Genomic DNA, 20,407 nt, shown 5'->3' with positions numbered 1-20,407 from the left:
AGACTGCTAGATGAATGTGCTTGCTCTAAAAGCATGAAATTGTGCTAAACCATGGGTGTTATTGCAACGTCAAGACTAACAGTGATACTGCCTTTGTACGAAGCACTCAACACTACTGATGTAAAAAAAAAGCTGGTTGTGTAGTGTTTAGAACATGCAATCCCTTTAGAGGTGCAGCATGGCTGAAGCAGATGTGTGAAGCGTCGTGAGCAGCAGATGTGTGAAGCGTGGTGAGCACCATGCTGTCAGAGCGGCGCACCGAGGTGCACTGTGGGCCACCTCAGGGTCCCCTCCTGGCACCCTGCCGGCTGCATGCCTTCACCTCATTGGCTGCATTGTGTTCAACGACTATAGGCGCTTTTCTTTTAATGGAACTCATCACCTGTGCTTTCACTGAACCTGGTGTTGTCATGCAGTCAATTCCTAGAGACGACACCCCGGCCCATCTGATCTTGTTTTCAGTATAAGTTGGACCATTTTTAACTTTCTGCAGGACATTCATCATTTATATGTCTTCCAATGCGCTGTGACTAGCCATAGGCAGCGGAGGGTTATGAGTTATTGATAAGAAGTGGTATGAAATGAAGAAGCTATCTTGGCTGTCAGTTTGGCTAGCTTGGGGCTTGGAACATGCTTGGAAGACAGAGCAGTCTGCTGATGGATGCTGTCAGACGTCCCCTTTGTCACTGCTCAGCGCAGTTACCTCCAGCAGTATGGCACAACAAACTGCAGCAGATGCACATCAGTGACAGATGCTCCACCTAGTGGCCACCGGCAGCTCCTCTGGCTGGGCATGTCTGCCTGCGAGAGCAAAAAACAATTACTGTCAGTATTTTTCAACGGACGTGACTTCTCATTGATTTACCTCATGAATGGCTTGTCTTCAGGAGTCGAGGTCTGTGACATTGAAATGCGTGTTGCAGGAATGGCTTTCCCCCATCTCCATTCACCCTATTGGATTTCATAGTCAAGATCCATAGCCTATATTTCTAAACAAATCCATCTGCTGGTTTGCTCCTTTCCGATGGAGGACCACTGGCATATTAAAGCAAATGATGTCAAGGCATGCAGCTAACTTGCTGACAAATTGTCTTAATTCTCTTGTAGGCTATTGGATAACATGTATTTGTCATGGCATCATTCTATTGTCAAATAGGATTTGCACATTTGTATTTTTGCAAGAAACGGATGAGATGACCCATTTTCCTTTCTTGATCTAATGAAATATGATTGATTGTCAAGTACTGGCTAAAGTGCATTGATTATTGAAAGAATAAGCATTGAAAGAATTCACATCCTCAAGTTTCAGATAGTACAAACAATGTTTGTGAACAAGGCCTTTGGCTACTTTTCTAGATAGAAAGACCTATTCTGATGTTTTAGGAGACTTTCCCAGAGCTACTTCATTGAAAATGAGTGGGATTCTAGTTGTGGGTTTATTCGAGCATTTACACCCACATTATATATTATATAATATAGTGCAAACAATATTTTCATATATATTTAAATATATATTTATACACACACACAGTTAAGGTTAATAAACAGAAACAACATAGGCTACTCCCAGAAATATACCCTGATTACATTTCCTTTATGACCTTTAGGTTTAGATACATTTCAGGTCCTGCTCAAATCTCCACCATATTTTCCCCCATTACTTATTTACTCATTACTTTTACTAAGCATTTCATTCCAAAATTATATATCCACAATATTCCAAAAATGAGATCGCCACAATTTGAAAAGGGTGACTCCTACTCTTACAAAGTGTTAAACGGCACAAATTAAACTGAACGAGTTAACTTAATCTGTAGCCTACTTGTCAAAAGGATAACACTTAAAATACTAATATAGAGTGGATCCTCTATTATATTTTGGCATTATTGAAAGGTATAGGCTTATTGACCAAAAAAAGGTATGTAATTTAAAATATTTTGGAAATGGTCCATATTTGGTGATGATGAAATAGACAGAACAGTGCACTATTCCGCTCAGCAAACCACTTTTCAGCCACTGCTACAATTACACCCCTGTGTCTATTAATACCCGGGTGCTGCCTGTTGCCTGTCTCCTCTCTGCTGCCCTCTTCAAGGTCCAGCCGTTCTCCCGGCTGTCACACGGCGTCTTGGAGCTCTCTGAAAGCCCGGCTTAACTTTGCGTCGAGAGCCATGACTGAAGTCTCAAATTAGCCTGGACTGGAGCCTGGGTTTGGGCAGTGGAAGTGACTCACTGGTATGCATGACAACACATGGCAGAACCCAGATTGTGTTAGAAATTTGGTTTGGTTTTCATATGGGTGGTTTCTCTGAGAGTGAGCTTCCAGACTCACTCTCTCTCTCTCTCTCTCTCTCTCTCTCTCTCAAATTCAAATTCAAATTCAAATGAGCTTTATTGGCATGACAAGTTACAAGCCCATATTGCCAAAGTACTGAAAATGAACACACATGGTACAACAATATACAAATAACAATAATCATGTAGGCCTACAATATAATAAAAACATGAAATACCAATAAACATACTGGTGGGTATAATAACATGGAGAGCTGTCTCAAACATTTACAGAGATTGTTTCTCTTACATTATGACAATAATTCATATATTTTGCAGCTAATACTGCACACTCGCTTTTCTCCCCACAGGGAGGGCAGTTTCTGGTTTCTCTCTCTCTCTCTCTCTCTCTCTCTCTCTCTCTCTCTCTCACTCCCCCTCACACACACACACACACACACACACACAGAGGATCATCAAATGTGTAAGAAGGGTGAGCCCAAAGCAGAGGCAGTCAGAGGGAGAGAGCCACGCGGGGAAGTGGGAGCGCCGTCTGGTGGCGATTAGCTGAGGCGCGTCCATAGCTGGATTTATGGCACGCAGCTGTTGAGTGGCTGACAGACAGTCTGTGGAGCTCCAGCGCTCCTGCCTCCCTCTCAGCTGCTCGCACAAGCCCAGGCTCTGCTCACTGCTCACTGGGAAGAGGACTGCTGTGCCCCCGGCACACCAAGGTAAGCCGCATGGCTCTTTCTGTCTGCTGTCCACTGTGATTCCTCAGCGTGAGTCCATGTCATTAGTCTGCTCTCATGTCTCCCTCCTTCTGTAGATCAAAGTTCCACATTTACAGTGCAAACTTTGACCTACTCCCACTGCATGTGTGTGTGTGTGTGTGTGTGTGTGTGTGTGTGTGTGTGTGTGTGTGTGTTGGCTACTGTATGTGTTTGTGTGTCCGAGTCTCCCACTCAAGTGTGTCTCGTGTTTACGTGCATGTCCTTACAGAGAATAGTTTGGGATTTGGAAAAGCAGGATTTTTGCCTGCGAGCTGTGAACTGCTTTACCTTACATGGCCGGCAACACTGAAATACAGAAATAACTTGGCGTGAAGAGTAGCAGTGATGATTTATGTATGTTATGAGTAATACTCATATCCCCGGTGTCATATCATTGTTCATTAGTTCGAGCCAGGCAGTACTGTATGTGTGTGCGTGCGCGCGTGACGTGTATCCTGTGGCTCTTTTTAAATTTAGTTCACAATGCTGTGTCCTATTTTTAGCAGGCAAGGCATTACAGCAGAGTGGAGACATGAAGACAGCAACTTACCCAGACAGACAGGCAGGAACTCAGAGGCTGGAGCCCTGCGCTTGGCTTTCCCTCGCTGCCTTCCGGGCGGCTGCTCAACATCTGAGCTCCTGCTTTGAGTATTGTTCTTACCCCCCCTGCCCCCTTCGTCTTTACAGGCGAATGTCCTCCAGCTCCAGGGTGCTCTCTGAAAACTCCTGGCATTTGGTCAGGTCAAGCAAGCTGCGGCTCAGGGAGAAGCCTGGATTCTCAATTACAGCAGGACCCTGGTGGATTTTAGGCAAGCAGTTAGCCCAGTTCTCCCCGCCGGCACCCAGAAGCTCTCACCTAGAGAGGTCACAGACGGAGAGACAGAGCCAGGCAGGGAGCATCACTCGTTTAAGGTTAATTGAGAGGGTACCCTAAGATAAATAGCCCTGGTAAAATGTCTAAGTGCTGAACCCAATACTCTTCATCTCAGGAGGGGGGGAACATGTTAGAGAGCTGTGATTTACCAATCACTCTTGTCCTTACTGTAGGATCCGTAAATGCACATCTTCTCAAAGTAGGAGCACTGATTTAGGATTAAAGTTGTCTTTTAGACTGAGAATAACCTCATTGCGATATATTGTCTTTTTTGTCAGTGATCATAGACCCGTTTTCCTATACTGGGAAGCTTCGGGCATGGACCTGATAAAACCTCCGAAACATCATGTTCTCTTAAAGGCGGTAAGGTCAGGCTGTGCTCTGGATCATGAGACCCATAAATTGAGCATTCCTGCCTTGGTGCTGCAGCGGTGAGGTTGTTCGAGGACTGTTTATTTGGGTTGCTAAGGAAGGCTCAGTCTGTGGCTGGGCTGGTGCTCTGAAACTGGAGCCAGAAGACGCCGAAAGATTCAGCCTGAAGCAGCTTCACTGCTCCCCTCAGTGTCGATGTACCAGGCCTCTTAATGTGCTCATCTAATTTAGTTAGAATGGCTTACATCAAATTCATTAACATCATGATGAACAAAATCTGAGCACACCGACGGTTCATTTAGCTAAATTGCACAGTGTGCTGCACATAGTGTTAATGGGTATAGTGGGGGGAATGGGGATGGTGCACGGGTCAGTTTCCTTCACACATTGATTAACCTTAGTGCCTTTTTTTTCCTCCTTCCATGGAGAACTCCCTTGGAAAAACCTCCCAGCTTCTTTCCAGCCAGGTTGAATCCACGTTGATGGAACTAGCCCCCTATCAGTAAGAGCAGAGTTCTTCTACACTGTAGCTCACACTCGGGCTATACGTCGCCATGGCACCGCTGTGTTGCCGAGATTCAATTTGTCATTATGACTTTTTTCCCCCTCGCAAGTCTGATTAAAGAATACAAATGAGGCGAGATATGGACAAATAAATAATAACATGGCCCTTATCAGCCCTCGCTCCTGCCCATCCTCTTTAGGAATAGTGCGAGGTGAATATGTTTGTTGCTGGGGGGTGTAGGGGGGGGGGGGGTTCGTGCAACGTTCATCTGTTTAGTTGTGAAATAGGGGCTATTCATCACAGCCGGGCTTGGCGGGCCTGTGTGACAGGGCCTGTGGTGTGGTGGGCTTTGTCGTTTGGAGAGATATTCTTGGGCCTTTATGCCAACACGCCTCCTCCCTGTGTTTACTGCATAACAGCGGGGGAACGAGCGGTTTGGGGCCACGGTGACGAGGCGTTCATCATCCTCTCTCTGACATATCTCCTGGACCCTACAGCCACCATCACTCATGAAACCACAGCTCAGTTGAGTTTGATGCAAATGTTTGCGGATCTAACGGCTGACGCCATCCTGTCATTGATAAGCAAAGTCCGTACTACGCCTTTTTCCGGTAGCATCGTCGCTGTTGGACGACAGTCAGCCCAGTCGGTCACAGAGGGGACGATGTTCCTTCCCTGGCCCAACATCTGTTTAATGTCAAGAAAGAATGATTGTCGGGTACGAGAAGTGTCTCCTTTAACATGATGGAAAGCATATTTATTGTGGCTGTAAGATACAGCAGCATCTGTCCCGTATGGAAATCAGCCTGGCCACTGGAGCCTGGTCCCTGTCAGGGATGAAGCGCGCCGCTGAGAAGATGTTAGCTGTGTGTTTGTTCACATCACTTTTGCCATCAAGTTGAGATATGGCGGCAAGCAGGAGAACAGCGGTGCCTTTGGGGAGCTGACTGAAGTTTGAGAAGAGTCTTGTTTGTTTGGAGGAGGCTGCTGTCTGTGTCTGTGTGTGTTTCATCCATGTCAAAATGCAGTTCTGCATGTTGATCACTGTTATGCGTTTCATTCTGTCAACAAGTTGTTATTTTTAGGCTTCCGAGTGGAGAAAGTGAGGTAAAGATTTTCCCAGCGGGTGTTTTATTGAGCCGTATAATCTCCAACGTGCAAACCTTTCCTCCAGCCTTTAGTGAGAGTAGCCTTCACTGCAGCCTGTGCTGGTTATTCATGCCCATGAATCAATGGAAAGTGACACCGGTCCTTTCTCCACCCCTGTGAAGCTGAGCAGCGTCACACACACACACACACACACACACACACACACACACACACACACACACACACACACACACACACACACACACACACCACACACACTCTCCTCCGTGTCGCTGTGATATCCGTCCCCAAGGTTCCCCGTTGACACTGTGTCAGTCTAAATCTGCTGACTGGGGACGCGCGTTCCTCCCTTCTGCATTCTGGCGGTTGGAGTTCAATGTGTCCTGATGTGAACTGACTGCGTAGAAGAGAAAATGACTGTTTGGTGTCATATCTTATAGAATTGACTGTGGTTTGAAATGTGCTGACATTCACCCGCTTGTTGAGTTGTTTTCTGTCATTGATAGCCCGCTGTGTTGCCAGAAGGTCCTGCCTCTGTAAGTGGCTTTTTCCTCTGCCTTTAGCGCTGTTTGAGAAACTGCTGGAAAACCAGTCAACTTTTCCACTGGGGCACGGGCCAGCTCTCCACTGCATCAGTGTGTGTGTGTGTGTGTGTGTGTGTGTGTGTGTGTGTGTGTGTGTGTGTCTGTGTGTGTGTGTGCGTGTGTATGTGTGTGTGTGTGTGTGTGTGTGTGTGTGTGTGTGTGTGTGTGTGTGTCTGTGTGTGTGTGTGTGTGTGTGTGTGTGTGTGTGTGTGTGTGTGTGTGTGTGTGTGTGTGTGTGTGTCTGTGTGTGTGTGTCTGTGTGTGTGTGTGTGTGTGTGTGTGTGTGTGTGTGTGTGTGTGTGTGTGTGTGTGTGTGTGTGTGTGTGTGTGTGTGTCTGTGTGTGTCTGTGTGTGTGTGTGTGTGTGTGTGTGTGTGTGTGTGTGTGTGTGTGTGTGTGTGTGTGGGTGAGCTCATGAATGACTTGACTGTGTGAAGAAGGCATTGTATTGCAGTGCAAGAAGGCATTGCCCATACAATGAAGCTGGCCGCTTTCAGAACAAATAGACTGAACTCAGGTTCTACAAACTGCAGGGAACAAGAGAGACACAAGCAAGACAACATGCTGTTACTTGTCCCTATGATTCAAGACATACATGACTGTTGTAGCCATATTTTCTATCATCCTGAACAAGTACAGTACAGTTCTCTCTAACCTGTGGCATGTCATATCCAATCACAGCCTGGGAGAATAGCATTTTTTCTGTTTATGTCGTGTTTGATTTCCATTATCTGTGACGTGTGTATGCGTGTGTGTGTGTAACTCTGTGTGTGTGTGTGTGTGTGTGTGTGTGTGTGTGTGACTGTGTCTGTGTGTGTGTGTGTGTGTGTGTGTGTGTGTGTGTGTGTGTGTGTGACTGTGTGTGTGTGTGTGTGTGTGTGTGTGTGTGTGTGTGTGGTCTCCAGCCAGCAGATGGTGCGGGAGCAGTATGTCACCAGCACCCAGGGCAGCGGTGCCCCCCGGCCGCTGCCCGACCACGTCTACAAGATCGGCATCTACGGCTGGAGGAAGCGCTGCCTCTACCTGTTCGTCCTGCTGCTCATCATCATCCTGGTGGTGAACTTTGCCCTCACCATCTGGATCCTCAGGGTGATGTGGTTCAACACGGTACGCCTGACTCGCCCGGCCGCGCCTCCTTTCTCTGCTGGGATGCTTTTCCTTCCTTCCGTCTATGCTTCCTTCCCTCCTTCCTTCAATTCTTCCTTCATATCTTCAGTGTCAGGTTTCCCTCTGCCGTGGTCAGAGTGTGGAGGTTTTGGCTGCAAACTTGCATGATAATGCCACCTCACCTAAGCATTTTATTAACCTCTACTTATTATTTTGCCCGTTTATGCACTGTTCATCACATTGATATGCGCTATGGGTCACCTGGTGCTCCATGCTGTACAGTTTACTGCTATTTGTGTGTCTAAACAGCATAATTTATGTGGTTGTTATTGCATGGAGCATTGTCAACTCCTTGTCTGAGGTCCAGATGGCAACGGTGGATTTATGCAGGAGTAATTGAGACACAACAAACACGCACACACACACATGCGCCGCGCACGTGCGCACGTGTGCGCGCACACACACACACACACACACACACACACACACACACACCCACACACACACACACACACACACACACACACACACACACACACACACACACACACACATACATACATACATACATACATACATGCACATACATGCACATGATGCTGTGAAGTGCCTGCATGTTACAGGTACAGAATGAAGCGCTGGGCCCAAATTGGTGCAACACATTTATTCATGGGGGAGTTACCTGTGCAAAACATTCAACACAATGGTCACTGGTCAGCAATGCTTATCATCTCTTCATCGTGGCACTAGCTCTCTCTCTGACCTCTGAACTTCCCTGTATGTACGTAGGCTTCTTATATCTGATTTATTTATATTCTCATAAGAAAAATCATCACATTCATACATACTGTATACATAGGCCCTTGTGTATGAAATATAGTAGAAAAGACAGATAATGCAATATATATGTGTGCGTGTGTGTATATATCACTCTCTCTCTCACACACACACACACACACACACACACACACATACATACACACCTCCACCTATCAGACGTAAGAGTGATAAGACATGATGAGAGTGGTATTGGCAATGAAAAGAAAAGAAAAAAAAAAAAAATTAAAAGAACAAGTAAATAAAAATGACAAGACATTGAAGACAACGAAACCAAAACCTTCGTACGCAGGCTTCTTGATCCTGCTCTACACACTCGACAATGGACTTGACTTATTATAGCCATGTAGTACGCCATGCTACCAACATACATGTTTAAGCTGCCCCTTGACATCTTCTACATACTGTAACACAAACACTAAACAAAATAGCAATATACATAATTATGTTAGATTCCATAATGTCTCTTGCTTAGTTAACTAATTCAAAGCATCCTCTTACACATTAAACTCCATGATGGGGTATTATTATGCTTGAGTGTTTTGCTGTATAATAATCAGTTTGCTTTATAATATAGTCTGCTGAAACCCCTTAAGGGCCACACCTGCAGTGGGAACATGGCACACAGAGCCCTGTTTTACTGGTTTACTGTACATTTGCTCTAAGCCCTAGAGGGTGTATTGCTATACACTATGCAGTATGCTATACTATATCTCACACGCTTGGAAATGTGTGAACTCTGTTACAGGGGGTCATAGCTCCTAGGCTATAGGATGATGAAATCAATCTCCTTCAGCTCCTAACTTTCCATACTTTGGATTGCAGCCTCGGAGGAAATGCTGTTGAGTTGGTTTGGAGTTAAATAGATTCAGCTTTGTTTGCGGATCAGCACAATTTCCTTGTTAGCGTATGTCTTGTATCTGTCTGACTGCATAACTCTGTCTCTCTTTATATTACTGTGGCTGCCACTGCAGGACGGGATGGGGCTCCTGCAAGTCAACTCGGATGGGGTGAAGCTGGAGGAGGGCGAGTCCGAGTTCCTCTTTCCTCTCTACGCTCATGAGATCCACTCCAGAAAAGTAGGATACTCTCAAACACACACACACACACACACACACACACACACACACAGGCGCATGCACGCGCACGCACACACACACACACACACACACACACACACACACACACACACACAGGCGCACGCGCACGCACACACACACACACACACACACACACACACACACACACACACACACGCACACACACACACACACTCAGACACACACACACACACAGGCCCACAAGCACACACACACACACACACACACACAGGCGCACGCGCACACACACACACACACACACACACACTCTCTCTCTCTCTCTTCCCTCTCCCTCTCCGTCCTGCTGTCTCCTCTTCCAGTCTAGCAGTTAGACTGGTTCATGCTAAATTAAGTAGACCATTATTTCATCTCGCTGTCTGCTGAGGTTCAAGTCGTTTGTTTGTTCAATCTGTGCAGACAACACTTCCTATTATCATCTAAATCTAATGGATTGCAGGCGCTGAGGCAGTTTGTGCCGAGCGTTAGTAGCTGAATTGAATCTTTTTGACTCAGAGAGTGAGAAATGTGTCAGAACGGACTGGGTCTGGCAGAGCCTCCCAGTGCATGTGGCGGTGCAGCGAGCTCCCCATTAACCTCTTGGATGTTTGTGGTGGAGAGGAGTTTACGGCAGGCCTGCTCGCAGCAGATGGGAACACTTTGCTGCAGTTGTTTACATGTTATGGGTTTTCTTGCTCATAGCAGCAATTTTCTTTGCATTATTCCTTTCTTTATGGGCCTCATTAAAAAGGCAATGTATTCCCCATTTATGGACTGACACTTGCCCTAATGTATTCTATGGCTTTCTAATGAGATTCAGGCTTTATTGAGTCACTATCTCCTTCTCTGGATTAAAGCTACTTTCTTGGGTCATCTTTTATAAACAGGGGTTCCTCACAGTGAACTGGGAAGGTATGATTTTCCACTGCGCTGGTGATTTATTGCCTCACTTAAGCATTTTATGAATTCCTACTTCTTTCTTTCTGCATGCTGATGCCACATCTACTACGATAGCCTCTCAATTACCTTGTGTCTTATATCTTGCACGGATGATCCTCTGTCTAAATAATATCGCGCCGTTTATGTGTTTGTTATTGTGTTTAAATAAATGAGAAAAACTTTGCTTTTTTATGACATTTAAAATAGCTTAAATGTCTTCCTCATTTCTCTGTTGCAGTCAGTACTGCTTTTGTGCAGGATGTTCATGGTAATCATGTGTTGTTTTGCAGGACTCCTCACTCCTCGTGCACTCATCTGAGAACATCTCCCTTAACGCCCGCAACGAAAACGGTGATGTCACAGGAAGCGTATTCGTGGGTAAGAGGCTGAAAAGAAGACACACACACACACACACACACACACACACACACACACACACACACACACACGCACACCCACACCCACGGAGCACATGTCCATTCGTACAGTATTCAACTGATATATGAGGGCAATAGTCATTCATGCACTTGTCCGCCGGCGATTTCTCATCCAACATTAACAGTGACAAAATGTCATCTCTCCATTTATAATCTCTTGGATTTCCATTTAAAATCCATTAGATCCAACATTGCTCCTTCTGCGATCACTTCTGGAACGTCCTGTATTACACGGAGGGCCCGAGGGCCCTGGACGCTCATATTTGTGCATCTTTTATGACTGTCTGTGGGGCGCGTTGAGGTGTTTGTCATAATTAAAAGGCCAACAAATGACCAGACTAATTACGGTGTTTCACAGTGCCGTTATGTGTCCTTTATCATTAAGCCATAAAAATCATAGCCCGCATCCATGTCGCCCTTGATTAGTAAAATTGAAAACCTTTAAAGGGCAGTTAGTTGGCCTGGTCTCTGCTTGAGGCACAGGTCATGCTGAAAGACGTCGGTATTGAAGACAGTAAAATATTTCACTGGCTTATCTTGGTATGTGACTAATCTCCCTTTCTTTGCCTGTTACCAGGCTGTGAGCGTTGATGTAGTTAAAGGGCTACATTGCCGATTTTCAACCAGCTTTGTATCATTACAAAATCACTAATATATGCAAATGAACAATGTTTAACTTCCCTCCATCTTGCCTGGACCGAGAGCTCCCCATTCATTCACAGAACCTCCTGGGCCAAATGATATCATAATGATGTCATTTGGAGCAGTTTTGCCATGGTGTCACTATTACTGTCCCTATCATTATCACTATCATCCCAGCAAGCAAAATTACATCATGATGGCCATCATGATGATCCAGGACTAGGCCAAATCACAGCCGATATGGGGATGATTTAGACGTAATTTCCAAGTCGTCGAGATGACATAGAAATATGACCATACCATGAATGGGCATATTCAGTTATTCTGCTATGTACACAGTGTGTATTCAGCAGCTTTATACATAATATTATGTACAGACTAACAATTTATGCAAAAAAAAAGAAAAAAAGAAGTAACACCCCAACCGGGTCTTGAACCCTACACCTACACCTTGAACACGCTTACCTACTGAGCTCTCCCATTGCTGAAACAACTGGTTTCACCTTGAACTAATATAATGTATTCAGAACATGGACCCAACAGCGTGTGTCACGTCCAACCGCAGAGTGGGGACAGTTTAAAAACGAAATGTCGGTATTCATTCATTCAAACCTTTATTTAGAATGTCGAAGAATCAAGGTTTCCCTCATTTGCAAGTGTAGCGTGCACAGCCAGCAGTAAATGCGGCAGGCTTAAAGCTTCCCTAGCTTAACTGCCGCCCCCTGCGACAGCACAGACTAAAATAAATGACGAGACAGGAATATACTTTACATAACGTTACATAAATGACATAAACTTGTTTTTATATTAAAAACAAAAATGTGCATCAAGTAGGCTACTAGTCTTTGTGGAGTGGACATCACAGTGCTGACTGTGATCACAACAATTTCACAATCAAATTAATTGTCAATCAAATCTCATAACATTATTCCACAACAAAAAACAAAGACATGCATTTGCTATTTCAGAGCAATAACTGCTGATCAGATAGTCAGATTTTGGATGGACCAGACTGAAAAAATATGTGATTTGAACTCAATTACAACTATTTAGTTATCCTCGTGGAGATTTCAGCGACAAAGTATTTTTCGCTATGATTTATGTTAGTTGAAATAGGGTGATGATATTAATAGTCATATGACTTGAGCTGGCCTATTGGCTCTCACGATTGTCCCAGTCCGTCCGCGCTTGCTGGCATTACTGCTCTCTCTACCTTCATTCACAGAACTTTGTGGACCAATGACACCATTATGAAATAATTTGGACCAGGAAGTTGTGCGAATGAACGGGGAGCTCTCAGTCCAGGCAAGATGGAAGGAAGTTAAACATTGTTCATTTGCATATACTATTGATGTTGTAATGATACAAAGCTGGCTGAAAATCAGCAAAGTGGCCTTAAGGGTGAACTCAGATCAGTGTAGGAATTTAGCCAGGGGCAAAATTGCCCCATGAAATCTCAGAATGCCCCTAAACAATGATCCAGGGGCAAAAATTGCCCCAAGAATGTGATCATTTTCTTCTTGTTCAATTTATTTAATTTCCATTTCCATCTTTAACACACTCAGCACCGGCAAGCTGGTTGGCAGAAGGTGATGAAGACACTCACACAAACATCACTGTTGTTCACACTACGCTTTAGCAACTTTATGCACTAATTATTATTTTTTAAGTGCCCCCAAAATTTTAGACAGTGGAGGCAAAAGTTGCCCTCAAAACATGTTTTAATTTCCTACACTGACTCAGATAAACTCAATCAACAATGTTTCAATTTGGGAAATAGAGTTTACTCACCTATTTCGATCTGTAAGATATCAATTATTTCTATACGTTAACTTAATGGTAGAGCCTTGTGCTGACTGAGTTTACTCACCCTGTCAAGATTTTCCACACATAATAATGCATCAATGGGTCTCATCATGACATAGCAGCTTTGAAAGGAGGATCAGGAGGAGAGATTTGCTTGAGAAGAATGGGATATTTTCTTTTGGGTTGTGTGTTGTGAAGTTTCTTTGATTTCTCAATTGTCTTTTTTCCCTCTAGTAACTAATATGATTGTTGTTGTTGTTGTAGGTCCAAGGGAGGCGCAGGCACACGCCCAGGATCTACTCATTAAGTCCCACAATGAAAACATGCTGTTCTCTGCAGATGGCAAAAAAGCTGTGATTGGACCAGGCAAACTACGCATCACAGGTATACCATTGGCTGCCACTTTTTTTTTTCATTGGCTGCCACCTGCTGTCCTAAAAATACCTCACAGATGTTAACAGAGGTGAACAGAACTGAATTGAATTAATCAAATCTAGATTCATCGCATGGATAGCTAAATCTAATCAAGTATTAAATTCGGACATATGGGACCATACCTTATAACAGATTCGATCTGTCCTGTCCTCTTCTCCTTCAGTGACCAGTATGTGTATCGACGGCCGGTCGCTTGCCGCACAACTGTGATGGCTAATTAGTGTTGAAGGGAGAGTCAGCTGATGACTTTGTTATGTCCAGCTCATTTTGAGCTGCAGTGACCAGCAGACAGGGCCCGTGGGATCGAAACCTGTCAAGGGTTTTCTCTCCTGAGTCTCAACCTAATCTTTCCCCCGCTCTACTTTAGCACTTTGTGAAATACAGTCCTAAAAAGTGAGAGGGCTGCCCACTGTTCTCTTTAAAGAACAAATGCTTCATAGAAGCAGTATGTTGACACTAAGGAACCCTTTATTCCTGTGATGTACTAGAACGGCACAGCTCAGTTTGCAGTTTGCCAAAGCGGAAAGTCCCAGCCTCTGTCCTTCAGGTCCTGACTGGAATGGAACTACCGGTACTGTATATTATTTGGCATGTACAGACTTCTCTCTAACACCATATTGTAACTGTATGTTTCTCTTCTTCCATCAGGTCCTGAAGGAGCGCTGTTCCAGCATTCAGTGGAGACGCCGTCGCTGAAGTCCTCTGAAGACATGAGGTGAGCCTTAAAACCAGTTTGTATTCATCGTGTTATTGCAAAATACACAAAAATTGAGTCCTGCAAATCATATAATAGTATATGGAAGAGTAGTAACATTGTGTTTATTGGACAGAATATACAAATAATTTATAGATTTTGTGGAAGAATAGAAATTGAGCCTGTCTCTCTTTTTAATTGTTGTCTGTGAGCTTCTTCTGTAAAGCCTGCTAGTTCTCATTATAAACATTCTCAGTGTTGTGACCGTTAACCTTGATCCATGTCTCAAACTATGTGTTGGTTCCTTGAATTTGATAGAATTGGGCCTGGAAAGTGCTTGAATTTGATGTTTAAGAAGGCGTGGGAACCCTGATTCTTAATACTACATTGCAGTTCAAGTTCAAGTTCAAGTAGTTTATTAATGTCCCAAAGGGCAAATTGGATTACAGCAAGGCGTAGAGGCTTGAAACATAAAAACATAAAATGCAAACCATACATACAATGTCATAAATAATCAGAATGTAACAACATTTAGACATACGATGGGCCAATATAAAAGAGCATACGTCTGGTGCGGCTGATAAATAAAATAAGACAACACTAATAACTTAAGAACGAGATGAGCCAGCGGCTGGTACGGCCGATAAGACAGTATAAAACAAATTAAAAAACATTTGACACAATGAATGCAGCCCGTCACCTCACCTTCCTCCACATCACAGCTTTGTGACTGAAGTGGATTTTACGATGTGAAATGAATAAGGGATCAAATTGAATCAGATCTGATTTCACTTGGATTCATCTCTATTTCTTGCAAAGAGCAGGTGCTCCTTGTACACTCAAAGTATGAATAGAAAGGAAAGAGCTGAGTGTGATTTGTTCATAACGCTGTGATTTTTTCTGTTAGGTTGGAATGTCCCACTCGCTCTCTCACTATGGACGCTCCAAAAGGAGTTCATATCAAAGCTTTGGCTGGAAACGTTGAAGCTGTTTCCAACATGGATGTTATTCTGCAGTCTAGTGTGGGACTGGTAAGACAAACACTGCTCCTTATTTTGCTCTGTTTTCAAACCTTTTTACCATTTACCCAGGGAATATGCTTTACGTGCTTTACACTCACTCATTCACTCTTACAGTCTCACTGTACATTCCTTCATATATACATGTTTAAAATACACTTTACACCACACTTATTGTATATAATACTTACTGTAATTTTACATTCCTTCATACACATTTAAAATGGACACTTTACAACACACTTTACACACTAACTGTACATTTTTGCTAATGTCTAAATGTATAATTTTTGTCTTGCCTTTTTGACTTGTGCATACCTTTCTTTCTTTCTTTCTTTCTTTCTTTCTTTCTTTCTTTCTTTTTTCTGTATGTGTGTACTTTGAGAGCAAAGCAAACCAGAGCCCAATTCCTTGTATGTGTACATACTTGGCCAATAAAGCTGATTCTGATTCTTATTCACGCCTGCGAGCTTCCCAGTGCAGCCAGTCTTCCACTCTCAGCCGCTAAGCAGCTCTACGGGGGCAGCTGCGGGTTATGTGCCTTGCTCAAGGGCAGTTCGAGAGTAGTGTTGCTGTGTCTGACAGAGGATGTTATAAAATTGCATCATGCATTATTTAGTGGGCTTTTTTTTTCTTCCAAAATTGAGACCTCAGATCGCCCGCTAGGCTACACAGTTCCACTTTCTATTGTGGACATGATGTTTAATGTTATCAATTCCTTGTGGTGTGATAAGTGATATTCATCCAGTAGTTGTACTTTCTTTGGCGTTTCAGCAGAACTATTAAAAAAGGAGTACAATTTATTTATAAATGGACACCATACTATTTACCTCAGACATTATCAGTTGTGCACAACTAGAGCTCTTTTCCTGAAGCTAGAAAGCCTGGGAAAGATGCTGATCTGTGAGCTGCAATGCGTCAATTACTCTTTGGAGTTACAAAACATTTGTTTATTTAAATGATTGTTTATATTCAGTTGTGGCCTCGTGGTTTGTGTCTTCCCTGTTTTTTCCCCCTTTCTTTTTATGAGGCTGAGGTTTCGGGGTCAATTCCTGGCTGAGTCTTACCACACTTAACAAATGAGGACCACATATTTCTCTTCACTTCATTATTGAGATAGAGTTGGAGTTGGGGTTCAGGGCCTACTATGGGCTACCTTGGCCTAAACAAGGCTTAGATTGAGGTCACATGATACACTCACAATGCAATCATGCAGGATGGGTTACAGCTGTGGTTACATGGTCAAAGGTCAAGTGAACTTCTTAGAAGTACTACCGGTAATTGTATACATATATATAATATACATGAAAACAACTTAAGACCATAAAGCATGATAAATGTTAAGGTTGTTCTTTGCATAACTCAATTTTGGTATAAGATACCATGTACCAAACAGGTGAAGTGTGACCATGTATGATCAAGAGTATACTTGATATATTGTATATTCTATACAATTAGTACTTCTAAGAAGTTCACTTGACCTTTGACCATGTAACCACAGCTGTAACCCATCCTGCATGATTGCATTGTGAGTGTATCATGTGACCTCAATGTATGCATTTAAGATGGCGTCTCACAGTCCTATGCCAGTCTGACAAAGAGCTTGACGCTCGAAACGTCACTTCTTTTGGGGTGTTAAAATAAAAACACTGAAACTGGAGCCCATGCAGTGTGCGAGCTTTTGATTCACTTTTTCACTGCTTGTTCACCTTTGAGCTCGGCACCTCACCTGCCCAATCTGGATTCGGATGTGCGTGTTTTCTCCTTGATACTAAACAAGGCTTACTCACTTAACTTTACAGCCAGATGGGCCTTATTGTTATGGTGCAGCTAGCTCAACAGAATGTATTGATGGACCTTATTGTAATGGTGCAGCAGCTAGCTCAACTACAGACATTTTGTATATATATCCCAGTCACTTTTTGACCTTCTTTTAATTCATGATCACTGAAGCAGCACATTCATGTGACAATGACAACATAAATTAGTTTCAGGGCAGCGATCCTCTCTCTTCTCTTGCTATAGCGAACAATATGAATGTTAATTCATACTGAACTTGTCCTGGGGAATAGCGAAAACCCATTTGAATGCTCAAATTCACTGCTACTCAGTGGTATTTCAGCCACAGGAATGTAAACGCTCCAATGCTCATAATTTACATCATGTAAATCTCATTCTATTCTTCCTTATGGGCCAATGCACTGGTTACGCTCTCACTACACTTCCCTCTATAGACCCAACTATAATCTATGCCACAATGCTTGTACGCACATGGCTTACTAAGTGGAATGTATACATGAACAGTATATATTAAGTTTTACTGTCCATGTCTTACGCTGCCCCTTTGCCCTGCTGTCCATATGTCTCTGCACCAACGTTACCAAGACAAACTCCAGGGTATTTATTCTACGTGGTGATTTACTGTGATCCATGGTATTCCCCCTTCAACTGTCCTTGCTCTCCATGCTGTGTGTTGTGCAGCTGGTGCTGGATGCAGAGACGGTGCGCCTGCAGAACCTGCCCCAGAGCGGAGGAGGGGTTTCTGGAACCGCTCAGGGCCTCTACGAGGTGTGTGTCTGTCCTAGTGGCAAGCTCTTCCTGTCCAAGGCTGCTGTCACCACCACTTGCAGCGAGAATCAGGAGTGCTAGATAGACTCTGACATGGTAATGGATCTGCACTGCCGCGAAACACCCCGGCAGGCATCTTCTGGGAGGCAAAAAAAAGCACAACTCTTTTTTTCTGTCTGTTTTTTATCCGGCCCGAGTTTCTTGAAAGTGTCTTAGAGCTTAGATCATTTTCCTTTATACCACAGCGGATATAAGGTGATCTCAGTGCTAAGATGCCACTAAGGCCTGTAAAAAAAGCTGCCAGTTGGCATACACTTCAGTATCTCACTATTCGACTGAAACAAATTGGAAGTTTGTACCAAATTGAAGTAGCTTAGTGCGTTGGAGCTCTTTGCAGAATTTGTTTTTTATACACACAGTATCATGGCTGGGCAATGAGGAGCTGGTTAACAGCTTACATCCTATGCAATATTATCTTGTGGTGCAATAAATAAAGTCAATACATATCAAGGGCTTGGATTAATCAACAAATATGTCCAAAATAGCAAGAGGATGATGATGATGATACAGAGACAATTTATTTTGGTATTCAGTCAAAGTCTGCTTGTGCCCTTCTGGCTCCAAGCCCTTGGTGTGTAGTGTTTGTATTGTAGGTGTATATGTTTTGCCTATGTTGGGGGAAAAAGCATGAGAAATTTTGGTATATTTTGTCAATGTCATACCCAACCCAGAAACACATTAGAGATTTGGTGGTTGTTGTTGCTGCTGAAATTCACATACAGGCACTGATGAACAGGAGACTTTGCATCTTGTTTCACCTGCTTTATAGAGACAGTGTTATGATGACAATGGTTAAAATACCTTCTCTTTAGGATACCACTGCTACTCTGTCAGTGATATAACATCACCTGTAATTTACGTGTTTTACTGTTTTTGAGTTTATGTATGTTTGCCCATACTTTTACTGTACCATATCTGTTAGCGCAGCACAAGCAAGCAATCAGGTGTGCAACTACACGACAACCACGTGAAAAAAGGAAGCTGGTCTATTTTGCTCGGCAATCTCATTTACAACCAAAGGTCTAACTATTGTGTTTTAGAGTGAAACAATTGTTTTTTTTTAATCAGTTTGCTTTTTGTTTTGTTTAGTGTGTTTTACTTGCATTTTGTCTTGTGTCAAATTTGCCTTGAAACATTTTATACACACAATATTCATGACAGGTACTACATAACATTTGCCTTTATTATAAGGTTAAATGCCTTATTAGATACTTCAATTTACAATTGTTGTCACACTGAGCTTTTCTAGCTTCTGTCAATTCACGATAGATTTATATGAGACTTATGTGATGCTTTATGCATATAAACTTCTCATGGTCTTGTGTGGTGGGTTATTATAGGGTTGAAAAATTCCTTATTTGCAGTTCTCATTTCTGTTCTGTCATATTTTGATAAAATGTTTGTGTATTTATTCATTTTGTATGTTGAATAAACTTTGTGCTATTCTTCTACGCTGCATCCTTTTTTTAATCTTTCCAGATCTTTAAGACTGATCTTGTGTTTTGCAACACAAACACAAAGGCATCAAAGGAATGGCAATCTCTTAATTTTATTAATTCCATTATTTCTTGTTTTCCTCTATGCAGCAAGACTATACAGTGGATGAGACTGATACTGTACTGTGTACTGTACAATGCTATCGGTTTCCTCTCCATGTTTTTTTTGGCTCTCTATTGCACTCTAGTGGACAAGTTTTGCAATACCAGCAGGATACATACAGTAGATTATCCGATCATTGGCATAGACCTAGGATGGATTTCCACCAGCAGGCCAAGGGAGCAAACTGATTTTCTGATCATATCCAATAGTTCACATTTAGTTTACACGTTGCAGAGTACGATTTTTTGTCCACATCCAAACAGATGCATGATGAAACTGCTCAATCGGGCACTGAATGAAAAAACGTCATATCAAAAGTGAACAACATAAGAGCACAACTAACCTTTATTTCTAACTGAAACATTTTGTCAAACATACACTTCGTTTTTGCTCCTTCTTTAGGTTGTGTGACAATCCCATGTCAATGCCAATAATCAGAGTACATTATAACTTATCCACTTACAGTAGATCACTGTTTTGGTTAGTTAAACATATACAAAATAAAATATAAAATCAGGTGCATTACAAAAATATTTATGTGCCAGGATTGATTCAATTAGCTGTTCTATAGACTATGGAAAATATATTCCTTGTAATGGAATCTACTTTTTAGTAACCTGTAAAGAAAAACTGACACCATGTATTTAAGGGGAATTTATTACCTATGGCACAGTGTACA

General features: G+C 42.9%; 1 protein-coding gene across 2 annotated transcripts; it reads left to right on the top strand.

Annotated features, from left to right (window-relative positions):
• The first annotated feature begins 2,822 nt into the window (after nucleotides 1-2,822).
• sgcg (sarcoglycan, gamma) lies at nucleotides 2,823-19,571 on the top strand. Of its 2 annotated transcripts, none has more exons than XM_083637969.1 (8): nucleotides 2,823-3,005; nucleotides 7,401-7,595; nucleotides 9,407-9,511; nucleotides 10,759-10,846; nucleotides 13,618-13,737; nucleotides 14,437-14,503; nucleotides 15,390-15,513; nucleotides 17,983-19,571. In XM_083637969.1, exons 2-8 carry the CDS (start codon nucleotides 7,401-7,403, stop codon nucleotides 18,148-18,150), a joined length of 867 nt encoding a protein of 288 aa, XP_083494095.1. In that variant the 5' UTR covers nucleotides 2,823-3,005; the 3' UTR covers nucleotides 18,151-19,571. The 2 variants fall into 2 exon arrangements, with proteins under 2 accessions (XP_083494095.1, XP_083494094.1); XM_083637968.1 differs by having other exon boundaries at nucleotides 7,394-7,595.
• The last annotated feature ends 836 nt before the right edge of the window (nucleotides 19,572-20,407 follow it).

This window comes from Poromitra crassiceps (assembly GCF_964638095.1).
Source record: "Poromitra crassiceps genome assembly, chromosome: 5".
NCBI classification, from domain to species: Eukaryota; Metazoa; Chordata; class Actinopteri; order Beryciformes; family Melamphaidae; genus Poromitra; species Poromitra crassiceps.
Note: the sequence above shows the minus strand (reverse complement) of the source record. Positions and strands in the feature narration are given on the sequence as shown.